The sequence below is a fragment of the Ptychodera flava genome, chromosome 2 (assembly GCF_041260155.1).
Source record: "Ptychodera flava strain L36383 chromosome 2, AS_Pfla_20210202, whole genome shotgun sequence".
Classification (NCBI taxonomy): domain Eukaryota; kingdom Metazoa; phylum Hemichordata; class Enteropneusta; family Ptychoderidae; genus Ptychodera; species Ptychodera flava.
Genome location: NC_091929.1, coordinates 7,127,575 through 7,143,032, shown reverse-complemented (window position 1 = coordinate 7,143,032; position 15,458 = coordinate 7,127,575). Strand labels below are relative to the sequence as shown.

The following is a 15,458-nucleotide window of genomic DNA, read 5'->3' as shown; positions in this document are numbered from 1 at the left end:
TCAACGTGAACGGCCACTTTTCACGTATATCTTTACCGAGAGCGAGTTTTTCACTCGCTTCGTATCGTTGCTCTTGTTTCTAAATATTATGTCGTCTGATTTTTAGATATTAAGCGTAACAACAATGATTCAAAGTTGCACGGAACAAAGCCAAAGGACCTGAATAGGAATAGCAGACGACGGCAGACGTCGCATATACGCACTGCTATGCTGATAAAATTCAGGCTTCGGAAATCAACATTTTTTGTTAAGTTTTTCAAACACAAATTAAAATTCAGTATTTCAAGTTATGGTCACTGTGTTCCGATATCGAAGTAAAATTCTTTTGTCAATATTTAATGCGACTATGTTAGTCGGATCGGCACTAAATCTGAAAATGTTCAAAAAGCTACGCAAATGAAATTAAAGTCGTAAAGCCACTTGTGTTGCGTTCTTGCAACAATAACTCCATAGATTACGGCAAAAGGTATGTAATATATTTGAGTGAAATCCGTGCCATAGTTAGAAGATGGGAAATCTCCATACAATGTGCGTTTTGTATTTTGTTGCAGAAGCTTATTCTCACCGTCATTCAAGCTATCATTCAAATAACCATATACTTGTCCATATTTTCATATGCTTTGCTTGCAATATTAACGTTTATTGAAAACACGAAATGAAAACATGATAATAACAGTCATACTACCCCCAACAAATATAAAAAGTACTGTATGTTGCCAACGCTATTAACATAATTGTACTTATACGCCGGATTGAATCAACCATCATCAAGACGTTTGATGGCATTATTTGAAGTCTTATATAATGTCAGTAGTCAAGCTGTCTTTCATGCACAACACTTACTAATGGATGAGAAATTAACACCAAATGACATTATGTGGTAGTCATTTTAATAAACTGACAAGAAGGAATAGAAAACAATTAACATGTTCAAAACAAACGGGGTAATACAGTTCCACAAGAGTGGGATCGTATTCAAGTTGAAGGTCAAGGCATTGGCACACAGGTCAGGTCGATAACTCTGGTGTTCAATAAATCTCATGCAGATACTTTTGTCCAGAGCTGCTTTCATAGAAGCCTTTCGTCACTAACTTATCTTCTTGGTCTTTATCGTGGTTATGTTGATGGCTGCAATTGACATTAAGTACATGTTATATACCAACTGTTAGCGTGCTGTACGTTAGTAATAATAATCTTTATCATATACCTCTAGCCACATTCATTTTATGATATGCGAAAACGTCCTCACATTTGTGCAATAGTTTGCCGTGATATGCCCAGGCACGCTGCTCGAATAAGTGTAAACGCGTGGATTTCAGAAGGTTGGTTCTTAAGCGTTGCAATCAGCAAATGATCCATTGGTAAATAGCAAAAGTAAAATAGTCTAGAAGGATGATAGCTCCATTTTCTAGAACACTTTGTTTCAAACCGCTGGTTCACCAACTTTGCAGATTATTTAGGAGTAAAAATGCTTTTATTCTTGTATTAACTCTAAGATATGTTCTTACCTTTTGATATTTTACTTATGTACAGTAAACTGTATGCTTGTATCGCTTTGTTTCATGGCATTGTTATACACCACCACAGTAAAGGTACAATCAACGTCTCCCTCAGGCATGCTGGCCATGGTGTTAAGATCAAGAAATACGCTTTGACTCGGGTAAAAGCACATGTCAAGGTCTTCCTGGGCTAAGCAATGACAGGTCTGTGGTGTACATTCTTCATCATCTGGATCCTGTCGAAGCAAGTAATGATATGAGCTAGCTATTTAGCCTTCAATAGAATTCAGAATTAACCATCATAAGGGTGTCATTGCCTTCTTTAAATGTATCACAGCCAAATTGAAATAAGGCGTATTGAAGTACTAAATATAAAAGGCGAAATTCTATTGGCAAACAAATTGACAAGAAAATCTGAATAGTGGTTTTCTTACATCAAAGGCATCAGTTCTCTAAAAAGTCTTACTATTGGGGCTCAATGTAACAAAAGGCCGCTCCAGTACATTTTTGAGAAACCTAAGCATGTTGGCAAGATCATCTTTACAAAGGAACCACTTTTAATAAATAGTACTTTAACCTAATTACCTTTTGATAGGTGTTCTTTATCTCGCCCTTTTCGAACACGGTCGTTTGCTCATGCGCATCCAAAAGCTTCCACTTGATCACGCTAATGCCACTTTCGTCATCATGGGCATCGATGAAAAGACTTAAGAGAGAAAGTTATATGGTATTGAGACAACATTACGGGTTTTGAATGTTATTAAACTTTGAGTGTGTCGTATTTGAGGTTTTAAGAGAAAAGCGAAATGGATTTAACCGCAAAGCGGATTTCACTCGCCAAAGAGATCTTTCCTCGAAATTTCACGAACTATATGTTTTCTTTCACAATTTAATCATGTCAGCGAGCAAGTCTGTCGTATTTAGCAAAAGAGTTGGAAACAATATAATACTAATATAAGTTTGAATACTAATATAAAATCTTTGTATATTATTCATTGTCTTGTAAACGTTCTGACACGACCATGCGTCTCTGGATTTCGACATTTGTTTGTATCTGCCTAAAGTATATTACATTGTAGAGAAAGACCCAAGGTAGCAATTGACGTCATCACTTGATTCACTGATGGGGTGGTATGCAAAACTATAATTATATGACAGCAATTTGGATTTCTAAATGTCTACAGATCATCCAAGTACTCTAGTTTTCGATCTCTTTTAAAACTGTCCATAAAATTGCTAAATGACTCTCAAATAGTATGGGCCTTTTACGGAGGGTGGGCGCACTTACTGTACTGTGTTGTCGCTATCTCTCTTTACGTGATCGGAGATATCAATCGTATTCCTGTACATGTGACCCAGGTTAGTGATAATTGGCGGAGAAGAATCCAGATATATTTTCAATGAGTCTTCCCTTGTATTACCCATTACGTCGAAGGCTTTCAACCAGACCGAGATGTGATCACCGTCCATAGCAGAAACTTGTATAATGTTCTCAGTCTGTGTGTGAGGGGATGTAGGTGCATTGATGTTTTATTGGGTATTGTTTTAAAGGTATTTTCATTAATGATTCCATTAATCATATGTTATGACAAAATAACGACCACTCATCTGCCAGAGTGCACCAAATATGTCTGGAATGATATCTTGGTAAAGGATTGTATCTTCAGTAACTTAAGAACGCGACCTTCTAGATATGGCGTTTTTGTGATTCAAGAAGTCACACTGTTTCACAACAGCTTGATGTACGATCCTGCTGTACGTTTTTTTTTCAATTTGGCCTATCAATTTGGCCTATCCTTCAATTTGCTTTTATCACAATAATCGGAGTGATAATAGTTCATATCCACCTAATATCACGGAAACAACTCGTCGTTGGCTTTTCAACGTATTTCAAAAGACACTCACCTGTTGCCCTTCTATATGCTTCCATTCAGGCTGAGTCTTTCCGGAGCTTGACAAGGCAGAGTCAAATTCAAAGTGAGTTATCCCTTCCACATTTGGTATGGCTTCTCGTGATCTTGTCAGAGGAGGTTGACCGGTGCTTTCATCGTATTCAGCAGGCAATGGTGGATCGATTGCTTCAATCGTAGAGAGGAGACTGTTGTCTCGGTGGAAAGCGTTGTAGAAGTGGCCAGTCCAGGTTATTGTAATCTAAGTGGTTAATAGACAATCGTTAACTATTTTTCCGAAAAAAATATATTGTGGAACATAAGTTGTCTTCTGTATAGCTGTCTAAATTTATCAAAAGCAAATAAGGACTATAATTGCCCCAGTTTCAAAGAACAAGTGGCGATAAAGTTTTGAAATTGCAGTAAACCTGTAAAAAGATTTCATTAGACTCCAAAACGACTTTCCTTTGCTGGTGACAGTGAGTATCCTTGTTTACCTGACCAGACTTTATCCCAAGCCAAGATACGCCATTGTTGACCACTGCATCTGATACTGTTATTGGATTGTCTTCACTTACAGAGATTGAGCTGCGGTCATCGTACATAACAGCTCTCCTTGCTTTTGCAGCATTACCGACGCTATCAAACACACTTAATATAATCGAATAAACCCCTTCAATAAAAGAAAACATGCAAACAGATGTAACAAGTAGCACAAATAAGTTCAGGACAGATCCAGTTTCCCTTGGTACAGATACTGTCAATATTGCCTCTATAAGCTGTTCATTGGCATTTGAATGACTGGAACAACGTATTAAAAGTGCAACTTCTCTGTTCGCTTCACTTCTGTTGTAACGATTTGTCGAGGAAAGATGGACACATTGCTACTGTTGCTAGTCTACGAGCAAATTGTTTTTCATTGTCTCATACTGTACAATTTGAACTAAATACATTTTTTTCATCAAACACAAAGGTTAAAAATCATGCTATTTAGAAGATCAGACATATTTCAATGTGCTAACCATCGCCATATCGTGCTTTTTACTTTAAAATTGTACGAACCTGCGTCTGGAAGTCTAAGAACAATATCTGATTCTGTCTTGCCCTGGCTTTGTCCGGTATTGAGTCGCGACCCTTGCTGTAGATTTCCAGTTGACTGGCCGTCAGGGATTAGTTTGTATGCCTCGCAACTGAAATGATTTATACCAGAATCGTCTTTCCAAAGAGTTGGGTCCCAACTTATCACTACTGAGCTCTGAAATATATTCCATGATATCATGAAGACACTACTTGTCTTTTCACGTCCGTGCAACACTTACAGTTTGTTTTTATTCAGAAATGTCTAATAGATAAAAAAGCGGTACCAAACTTGGGTATTGATGACTTACATTTTTCGTGTACACACGGTTGATCGAAAACAAATCCGACGAACATGGCGGAGACATTTCACGACAGTGTTGAGGAGAAACGAGGTCAAAAATGACAGTGTTTGAGAGATATGTATGCTGTTCAGAGTAGAACTGAGCATCGTCAACAGTGACTATGTCAGAATCATCATAATTGTTGATCTTCACAAACCCGCTTGTATTGGACTGAAGTTGGAACCACAATCTGAAAGTACAGATACATCATTTGTAAGACAAGACCAAATAATTTGAGTGTATAGATTATTGCCTAATATGCTGATTTATTTAGGTTACGGGTGATGTATGGTATAATTTATTTTCATCTTGTATTACTGCCCTAAGTGCACCTCAGTTTTATACGGATTTCATTTATCACATCAAAGTAATATAATCACTTCACATCATATTCGATACCTTTTCTACAGGAATAGGAACATTCAACAAGCACATTAGAATACTCACATGTCATTACTTTCTAATTCTGAGTTGAATACCACTAAATGGTTGCATTCTTTTGATTCAATCTGTGCGGAGAGTATGTCCGTCATTAAGCAATGCTCGTTGCCACCATCCAATGTGACGTTACCTACATTAAAGGAAGAAGTTGTGTTAAGGATACTAACACATATATACGGCCAGACTTCACATTTCAATTTGCCATCTAAGGCTACATGTTTCAGTTCGTATCGTACATACAAATTTAATCTACTCTATTTGTTGTCCTGTTTACCCACCTGCCTCCCTACCAACCTACCAACAGACAGACAGACAGATAGACAGACAGACTGACTGACTGACTAACTGAATGCACGCATGCTTACATGTCACATATACACAATGTTTATGTACACATAAATGACTGGTAGACCGTTAGGCAGCCAGTGGAGTGCAACGTTTAACCTGACAGACTACTGTGTAATACACACAGTTTGGTAAATATAAAGAGACATGCAACATTCTCTTAAGTATTGCAATCATAGGAGAACGACCTAACATGTAACTAGTGCGCAAAGTTTTTTTGAAAAATTGTCCAATCTATTACCTCTTCTTACTGTCCAGGTAAATTTCGCCTCAATAATACCAAACCCACTGCTGTTCACGTAGTACTGCGCTGGATAGTCACTGAGTGACGATAGATTGTACGTTGTAGTCCAATCAACGGCTAATTTGGTGGCTTTCAATGACGAATAAGTTGGTGGACTCTCCGCAGAACAGGCAACATGGTCATCATCACCAGGGTCATCTTTCAGTGTCGCAGTACACGGTGATATGGTAGGCAAAATAGTTGCTGAGGAACAATTTGCATACATTACATAGTATCAGTTTGACATGCTTTAGTAGAGCTATCCTGTCGTTACAACAGAATGATGGGCTAATATTTGACAAATTGATTTCTTGATTTGGATGTCAAGTGTACATTAAAACACAAAGAATTTTTCAAGTTTGAGACTAATGCAAATCATCTTTATAGAATGCACTGTGACAAATTAATACCTTTGAAAAAATTAGTTTTTATTACCAGTGTTCTCACGAATGTATTAGTAAGAGAAATATTTATATATACTTACTGGTAAGGCAATTCGATCCGGAAAATCCAGGAGCACAAGTACACGAAGCAGGTGTGTCCGGGCAATTTCCAGGATAACAAAACTTGCTGTCAGGGCGCCATGAACATCTCTCTGATCACAGAACATATACGACTTAATTTTTTTTGAAAGCCAAGTGCTCACGTCTCAATGGCACTGGTAAATAAGACAGTACAAGTGACAGCAGAATACACAACTTCTCACTAGTTTACTCAATGTGTATGTGTGTATGTGTGTGTACGCGTGTGTGTGTACGTGTGTATCAATGTGTGTTATAAGAGAAAATAAGAAATAATTTCATAAATCATCTGCCAGCTAGAAGACATAGCATCGGTAAAGTTACTTGCTGCGCAAACTAAGATCGAATTGGGCAAGTGATTCGAGGATAGATGTCACATTTGTCACATTTCACCCGTTTCGTCGTTTTTACAGATATGTTATATCACGCAATCTTAGGCATTCCTGAACAACTTGTCGGTTCCCTTATGTAATCGGACAATTATAATATTACAAATCTTTACATTTTATATTATGTGGCAGTTCACAACTTTGCAAGGTAAACGCTGACTATAGGTCTATAGGTAAACAGTAATCCCCGATATTTGGAAATGCTTACGTTCACAAGCCCCATTTGCAACGCTACCTCTGTCCACCAGGGCGTATGCCTGTTTTTCGCCGCCTCTGTCGTATTCACATTCCAAGCAATAATGATTGGACGACGACGAACATCGCGTATCCACACAATTTGTGATTGAGTTGCAGCCTGTATTTGAGCAATGAATGAATATTTAAATGCTTATGTATACAAACACAAAGACTACACTTCTGTGTAATTAATTTAGAAAGATGGATAAAAACTACGTCACAGCTACATAATGTACTTCTACATACCTTTACATTCATAGTTTGAACAGTATCCCTCGCAACTGCCCGTGTAGTACTCATATCTGTACCCTTGACGGTAAGTACGTTCATATCGGTATGCAACACTGTAATGGAAATGCCGGAGAAGTAAAGAATAAAGTCCGGCATTGGCATTATAATTTCAAGTTCCTGGAGCCTATATGATAATATGAGGTTATGCCACGATATCAGCGCTTGGTTGGGACGTATTGCCACGAGTGAGGGTGCGAGCCGATCACACGAGTCGAAGACGAGTGTGATGCGGCGCGCACCCTCACGAGTGGCAATACGTCCCAACCAAGCACTGATATCGTGGGATAACCGATTTATCATATGCCCATGACCGTATATTTATGTAAAAGGTAATTAAAAATAAAGAAATTTTATTAGTTTTTGTCAGTCTTTCGAAGGGACTATGTTTTTATATTCTGCCGCTGGTCTGAGCGCATTGATACATGTTTGTTTACAACAGCTGATCAAGTCGTCGATCGCATCGTGTCGAGTGTATACAATCTAAACAGGATTATTTCAGCGCAATTTACCGCAGTTCAGAAAAGGAATGGAGCCAATTTACTAATTCTGGTCACCGTCCCGGTGTTCTGGTGGATAATTATTACACGGACAATATTGTAAGTTTGAATTCACTTTAATAACTCTTGCTGAAACATGGCTGACGTGAACAGGAACGACGAAGTAGCGCGAAATACAACAGATTGTAAACATCAAATGCAAGATGAACATCATAACATCAAAATCGGAAATAAACAACAATTGATGACGTATAACGTGCCGTATCAGACTGATATTTTACGTTCCACGTCACGACGCGTCAGAGGAGACACGGATACGGTCATGGGTATATGATAAATTGCTTTATCGAACTCCCGACAAAGTACCATTATAGGACTTATTGTAACAATATAAAATTTAATAAACAAGTAAGTTGCTACTGACAGCCAATTAAAAGCGCAACATTTTTTAATAATTTAACGTATACATGTGTATCAAGGAGGTAATTTTCTTTCTTTAAAGACAGAAAACCGCGGCCGATTACCTGTAAGATGAACATCTGCTCCAACAAAACACGCCACAACATCTGGTTGTACGATGGCTATACGAGACTCGCCTTGATGTAGCTATCGATGTGGTTACTTGACGTCGGTATTGGCATGTATTCGGCCTGTCAATAAAGCAGAAATACCATTCATTTTGAACGTTTTAACATTGTACTAAATTAAGTAAACTGTCGATTTGCATACATCGCTAATAATACAAAATCTAACCCGTACAGACAAACTGTATGACAGAGTCGACAAGTATTGGGCATCGAAAATCACCAAAAAATATTACAAATTTGCTTAAACTACGCTTTTTATCGATTGGATCATGTTAAGCAAGAATAGTTGAATATAATGTGTCTGGCATATTCTTCTTAACAATTTGTCACTTTTCAACATAAAGCTTAAACTGAAAGTTTGATACAATAATAGGAGGTTTGAGCCAATAAACTTGCGCGACTGTGCAATGTCAACAAAATTGTCATGATAGATGGCGTTTTGATAGGTTTTGATAGATTTTGATAGATATTTTTAAGATATTCCTCTTTGTCAGACGATGTCGATGGCCTTGCTGACGACGCGTGCGACAGCTTGTTTAGCTCGACTCGACTACACAGCGCCATTCCAACTTTTCCCCACACAGAGACTGAACTGGTTGGACCAGTCACACATATCTTAATCCTACTGTACTCAATGTTTATCTCGTTAGTATATGTATCGCACACTTTTAGTACCTTTTCCCAGATTCGTGAACCTAATCGGTCGAAATTGGCTGTTCTGGCCATCTTTATCATCCCTTTAACATGGTAAGGTAAGGGTCCTTGAAAGCGACATTGCAATTAAAGGTCTCATTAGCAGCTTAGCGAACACAGGAAAACACGACCCATTGCAAGTAAAATAACGGAACGCCGCGGCACACATCGGTTATTAAATTATGTTATTTTGTGATATATGGTCTCTTTTTGTAATTGTTTAGTGGCAATTTAACTTTGTACTATATATTCATGCTGTGTGCATGTTGTCTGCAGGCTTTTGAGTGTTAGGAACTAACCATGGCGAGACGCAGCCGGGTCGGTTATATCTAAGACACTTTGATCCTTTTGACGCTTTCGTTTAGGTAATCTGAATAATCCTTTTATCAGTCGCTTGAATTTATGTGTTTCGTTCGGTTCTTGTTTGATTGTTTTGCTCTTCAAACAGTGTTATTAGAATGTGTTTTGATTTGTTAAAGCTTTGTTGAAGACGTTACCGCGTCGTTGCTCCAATGTCTATGCTGTTGTATACTTCAGAAAAAGGAAAACGTTTACGTAAGAAAGTTCAGGTCAGGCTACTCTCGGTCGTTTCCAGTGACCGTGAGCTACTGTCCACGTAGCTGATTCACCATAGGTACGATGCTGTGTGGACCTCTGTCTTCATGTTTCGTTCACTGCGTTACCCTCCACCACAATGGAGGGAAACAGTGTTGACGAACACAAATCACCGTACACAGACTTAGGTGTCTGCAAATTTTGCCCGAACAAAAATCTACATGTAAATAGAAGAGGGCCTCGGTGGCTACTCTGGCGTCTGCACGCACGCTAGCCCGCTCTGTGCGGCAGGGCTATAATACGGCTACGGCTTAGTCATAGCCGAACACTCTTGACTCATACAGGCCGTAGGGCTAATAGCTGACCATCGCGAATCGGTTGATACCGTGACAGAATACTAGTAGTAACCTCCGTGGTTTTATTTTTCGGCCACGCGAACGTTAATCCAAAGAGGAAAAAAGAGTTCTCTTCTAACTTCATGGTTAATCGCTCACTACTGTCTAGCTGTGGGTCCGTAGGTGAGGTGTTTTCGGACGGGATTTCTGCCTTTTACGGGCTGATTTAGACCTTTACGTTTTTGACCTCGCCAACACGTAAAGTCAAAACCAGCCCGTATAAGGCAGAAATCCCGTCCGAAAACACCAAAGCTATGGACCCACAGCTAACTACGATAATGAAGCCAAGAGCGGAGCTAGTACCTCTGTGCTATACGGCAAGCATTGTGGAATACCTTGGTCATTACATGCTCAGTGTGTTTCGAATGTCGATAGTTTTCCATAGTTTTCTATGTTTGATGAACACTAATGTTGTATTTGAAGAGAATTTGTGAAAGCAACAAATTTGTCTCGCTTTATTCGGAACTGTCGTACAAAGAGTCATTAATTAATTCACTGCCCACATGTTGGGGTTGTCAACCTGATGTAATAGCCATTTCCAAGATTTCCAATCGATATGAGTGTACTTCTTAACAAGAAAAGTAAACATATGAATTTTAATAGACTTGGTAGGTATGGTATATTTGCCCCAAATAAGCCATACCCACCTCGTCTAAATCTGTGTGGGAAAAGCTCTCATTGCTGCAGCATTCTTTGTACCAGGGCAGTGATCCTTGACACAAGTCTTGATGCCTGTCATCTTGCGACTCATGCTCTCGAACGTGTATTATGTTTCATCCCAAACGAAAATATATATGATGAGTTCGGAGTTCGAATTTATTTTCAAATTCTTCGCATGCACTAAATAACTTTATTACTTAAAAGATTTCAAACCTCGATCCAAAACAAAAATTCGAAACTGGGGCATTACGTGCCTTACGTATTCACAAGCATTTTTGGATTGCAATGGCCACAATATGCTGTAAAGTATTTTATTTTCATCGTACTGCTGTAACGCATGCGTACAAGTGAGCTGCGTGCGGCCGCTTGTGCGAGCTGCTATTTGATATGCACATTGTTGAAGATTCCGCGCGACAAAATATTATCAACATAGAACGTAACGTTACTATAAACCTAAACGCTAAAAGCTAAATAAAAAAATACGTGTAGTTTGGGTTGTGAATGATTGGCTTATTCTGCACTTTGCTTCATACAGATTGTCTATTCCTACATAAAAATTATACAAAAGGTCATTTTTCATGACACTTCATGACCTTGCATATCGAGGTATTTTCATGAGGATCAATCTATTTGTCAATACTTGAGTTCCAATCTTTAAAAGTCATACTCATTGAAATCTCTACTGAGCGAAAACGTGACTATCGCTTAGAAGCGAGATATTTGCATTTCTCTGACAGGAATATGTTGAATTATATAGCATACGACAGTTAGGAAAATCTATCCTAAAATTTTCACCCGTTTTTTTGCATGTTTGGATCGAAATTCGATATAATTGTGTATGAAAAACTTTGATAACTCTACTGTACTGATTTAAGACAAATTTTGGTACCTTACAAACAATAAATTTTCTGCAAACACCTGAGATCCTTACTACATGAAAGTGCATAGAAAGCCGAGATATTGGCAAATGCGGCGATTTGCATTTTTTAATAACTGATAGTCTTTAGATTCACTGTCACGCGATCCTCGTGTAAATAATTAATAAAAAATTAAATTGCAACATTTTTCCAATATCCATGGTTTCAGAAAATATACACCGTATTTGATTTGTTTCCAACAGAGTGTCTCGGAACCTTCAGAAAACATTCAAATCAACCCATGAACTTGTTTACTTACCAGCAATTCACAGCCACGAATAGACACGACAGTAAAAATAAGTGCATCATCCGTGACATAGCCATCGTCTTGCTTTTACTAACTGAAACAAAACGTAGACCGTAAAAGAGTTTAAATTGAGGCATATCAATACAAAAGTCAATGTAAGTGTTGAACATAAAATGTAGAATAGTCAATCATTGGTTTGCGCGAGACGGATAGATGAGAATGTATGCATGATCACAGACAAATAGAAGAAACAGACTAGCAACGCGGCATGGCTTTTGTTCCACGGTCGTCTTGGTAGACTATGGCCTTTTTATATTAAATTTAGCTTCACAGGTGTTAGATTTTTTTGAGACCTCTGTTCGTGGTTGATAATTGCACGAGATTATGCAAAAAGTACTACGATGAGATGGCATCGTACTGCCAGTCGCGTAGCAACCATACTTACTTTGTGATCTCTCAGGGCAGAAACACGCCAATCAAAACATAACACGCCCGCAGTTTCATAAACACGTCCTTCAATGACCAGCTTTTAATAGACGATATGACTGACCGCAAACCATTGAGTAAAACCAGACAGTATCGATAGAAGATGTTAAAATTTGGTTGAAACACACTCATTATATATTCAGAAAAATGTGAGAGGAATTTTTAAAATGGTAAAACTCACTTTCCCGAAGCTCAAAACTTTCCCGTTTTGGCCAGCATGCCGATTCCCCTCAGCACCACATGACAACAATAACACAAACTTTGCCGAACATACTTTCGCTTAAAAATTGGCGAAAATCCGGAAACTACCGAAAAGTGCATGGTCGGCACTCTTCGGAAAAGCGAGGCGAGAGCTATCTGAGGCGAGGCGAACATGGATGACTTACGTAACCGTTTCACGCCTTGAACAATACCCGTTGCCAGTCAGTTTCTATTTGTCTGTGGCATTATGACATAGACAGGTAGACGGACACAATCCAATCCATCACACAGACAGATAGGGAAATAGCGTTCTCACATGTTAGGAGTATATTGTGCTTTTCACTTGAAATCGATAGGGATGATAACTATCACTGACATAAAAATATAACCACAATAGGAAGTTCAACTAACCTTCATATTGTATGCAGTGAAGTGTTCAAAACATTTATAAGCGAAACAGAAAAGACAATTTTTGTATGACAATCATTAGAAAAAATACCATTATGCTTTCTATTTGGCTATTGCGTAGCCAGGTAGGATTGGAATGTTACATAACAAACAGAAATTCTTCGATATCTTTACAGGAATATAGATAGCATTAGCAAAGAAAACAAGGGATTTAAGCATATTAATATCGAATATGTAGGACCCGATGGCTATAGAATTTTTTGTAGTCGTAGTTTACTTAGTATAGAGAAAACTTATGGCTTCCCCCATAGCTTTTGTAATTTTATTAAATATTATGTAAAGTATACTCAAATTGTTGATACCACCTTAAACTTCTTGTCATACCTGTATCCAGTTCCATTCAGAGTAATGCTATTAATCACTTTTCTGAAGTTATGAAATATTGTACATAGAATACAAAACACAATCAATAAGGCAGATTATTCTTTGCTTCGCTTATGCCGCTGCTTTAATATCATATCATAATATTACCATGGGCGAACTCTTTCAAGGTATTGTATTTGAGCAATGAATTTTGTAGGCATTAATATGTTGATATGCTGGCCCAGGTAACGAAAAAATGAAACATAAACAGTATGTTTTTTCATTATAATGTATCGAAAGGAAACAGTAACTCCGTTTTATGAAGCTGATTTTCAAAGATTACATACTAGGCTCCAAAACTCGGAGAGTATAAGCTTACCCTCTGGTTAGTATGGTGAAAAGCAGATTGCGTCAACCTACTACTATTATATTATTTATTATGTCATATATTATTTTTCAAAACAGTTTCTATGTATGTGATGCATAGCCTTTCTGGGTTTTCACTAAGATTTGTTAAACCATGACTCTGAAATTGTTCTTATTATCATAAACTGAAAAAGAATGTTGTTGTTATTGGCGTGTAGCTTATCAGGCATCGGCCATTGTACCTTTTTTGTATTTCCTCTCAAAATCTGATCTTCTTTTTAAATTACCAATAGGACAGATTTTGGTACATTGGTGACATTGGTCTTAAGCCTGCCGCACAAAAGAGAAATTAGCTGAGCAAAATTTCATTCGAAGATGTTGGCTCAGCCATTTTAACTCTTGTGTACGGGCAATTTTTCTTGAGCTTTTTTCTTTTCTGCCGTTGGGCAAAATATTCAACATGATTGAGATGCTTTTGCTAAGGTACGAGGCAGAAAAGAGAGGTTTGGCCAGTCCTTCTAATTACAGTAGCCTTCGTCGTTTATCGACCCACAAGCGACTAAGTTTTCAATGCTGATATCGTCAATATTTCTGTACTGTCATATGATTTCCAAACTTGCACTTTAGTAAAAAAGGTGCGTTGAGGAAAAAAACCGTGAGTCCATTGAAAATACAGGATTGATGTTGTCCTGTGTAATGTTAGACATGGGAATCTTGATCAAAAATCCCACATCACCACAACTGTCACATCCTTACAGAAAAACTGGGCAGAATCTGGATTCTTTGTGGCCGGTCGTGAATGAAATGCTCAGATTTAAAATACACAGTAAGTATTCCTTGGTTTCGCGTTTGAATTTACATCAAGTTGACAAAATAACAAATGTATCGAATACTTTAAGTATCTTTGACAATAATTTCAGTTGTAAAGAGGCTTTTTTGCCGCCCTTGGTAAAGGTAGGTAATGCTGCAATAAGGCTTTATTGCTGAGTTTTCACTGCAAAGCAGTTCTTTAAATTAAAGATGCAACAGATTTAGGATTTTAGTCTACATGGAACAAACGGGTACATTAATTTTCTTGATCAGAAACAGACAAGTGGCAAAATAGTGGTATATTATTCCATCTATCATGAAGGTATGATAAAATACTGCAGCTTACCTCATACGTATACGCCTCAAGAATTAAGTTTTGATGTATCTGTGTGTCTGCCTCATAGCGTCTGAAAGAAGTATCGAAAAATCCCTATTTATTGCATTCAAACCACAATAGGGTATAACCTGAATTCTTCAATCTCGAAACAATATCAATATCCATTATTTGATATGCCTTGTGCAAACAAAGAAACAGCGTCGTTTCAAAGGTAGCCGATAATATTTCATTTGACTATTGTTAGTCTGAAACAGCTGATGTATTATATCAATTCATGTCATGGAATTATGATGCGTGACAAATTCATCACAGCTCCATGTTCTAATCATGCCCCTTGAGGACTTAATCGACAAAGTTAAATATTGACAAGATATCGGGACATGAATTTCAAAACGTACCACTAATATAACGTAAAGCGACGCAAAAACTTGCCGTATGAATTACTTTCCTATCTACAGCTTTACATCGTCAGGTTTAAATTTTCTCGAAACCGACGACCAATTGTCTCAAATTGAAATGTTGAATCAAAATATTTATACATGAGCTTCAGATCTTAATTATTAAAAGTGAATAATTAAATAGGATTATATTTATATAAGCAAATGAGGATTGTTTGAAAA

At 37.7% G+C, this 15,458-nt stretch overlaps 1 protein-coding gene across 1 annotated transcript; it reads right to left on the bottom strand.

Moving 5' to 3' along the window:
* Positions 1-608: 608 nt before the first annotated feature.
* On the bottom strand, positions 609-14,926 carry LOC139152412 (uncharacterized). The gene is made up of 16 exons (XM_070725534.1): positions 14,848-14,926; positions 11,880-11,961; positions 8,338-8,463; positions 7,272-7,369; positions 6,997-7,143; positions 6,363-6,473; positions 5,837-6,082; positions 5,257-5,380; positions 4,777-4,999; positions 4,451-4,643; positions 3,886-4,061; positions 3,405-3,650; positions 2,788-2,996; positions 2,085-2,205; positions 1,509-1,735; positions 609-1,128 (listed from the first exon to the last, which is right to left on the bottom strand). The coding sequence occupies exons 2-15, from the start codon at positions 11,942-11,944 to the stop codon at positions 1,520-1,522; spliced, it is 2,301 nt and encodes a 766-aa protein (XP_070581635.1). The 5' UTR covers positions 11,945-11,961; positions 14,848-14,926; the 3' UTR covers positions 609-1,128; positions 1,509-1,519.
* Positions 14,927-15,458: the final 532 nt, after the last annotated feature.

Coding starts and splice junctions, on each gene's coding strand:
- LOC139152412 (XM_070725534.1), bottom strand. CDS start 11,944: ATGGCTATGTCACGGATGATGCACTTATTTTTACTGTCGTGTCTATTC. Junction 5,381..5,836: donor TACCTGGACAGTAAGAAGAG/GTAATAGATTGG, acceptor CCTTTAATGTAG/GTAACGTCACATTGGATGGT. Junction 1,736..2,084: donor TAAAGAACACCTATCAAAAG/GTAATTAGGTTA, acceptor TTGCTTCGACAG/GATCCAGATGATGAAGAATG.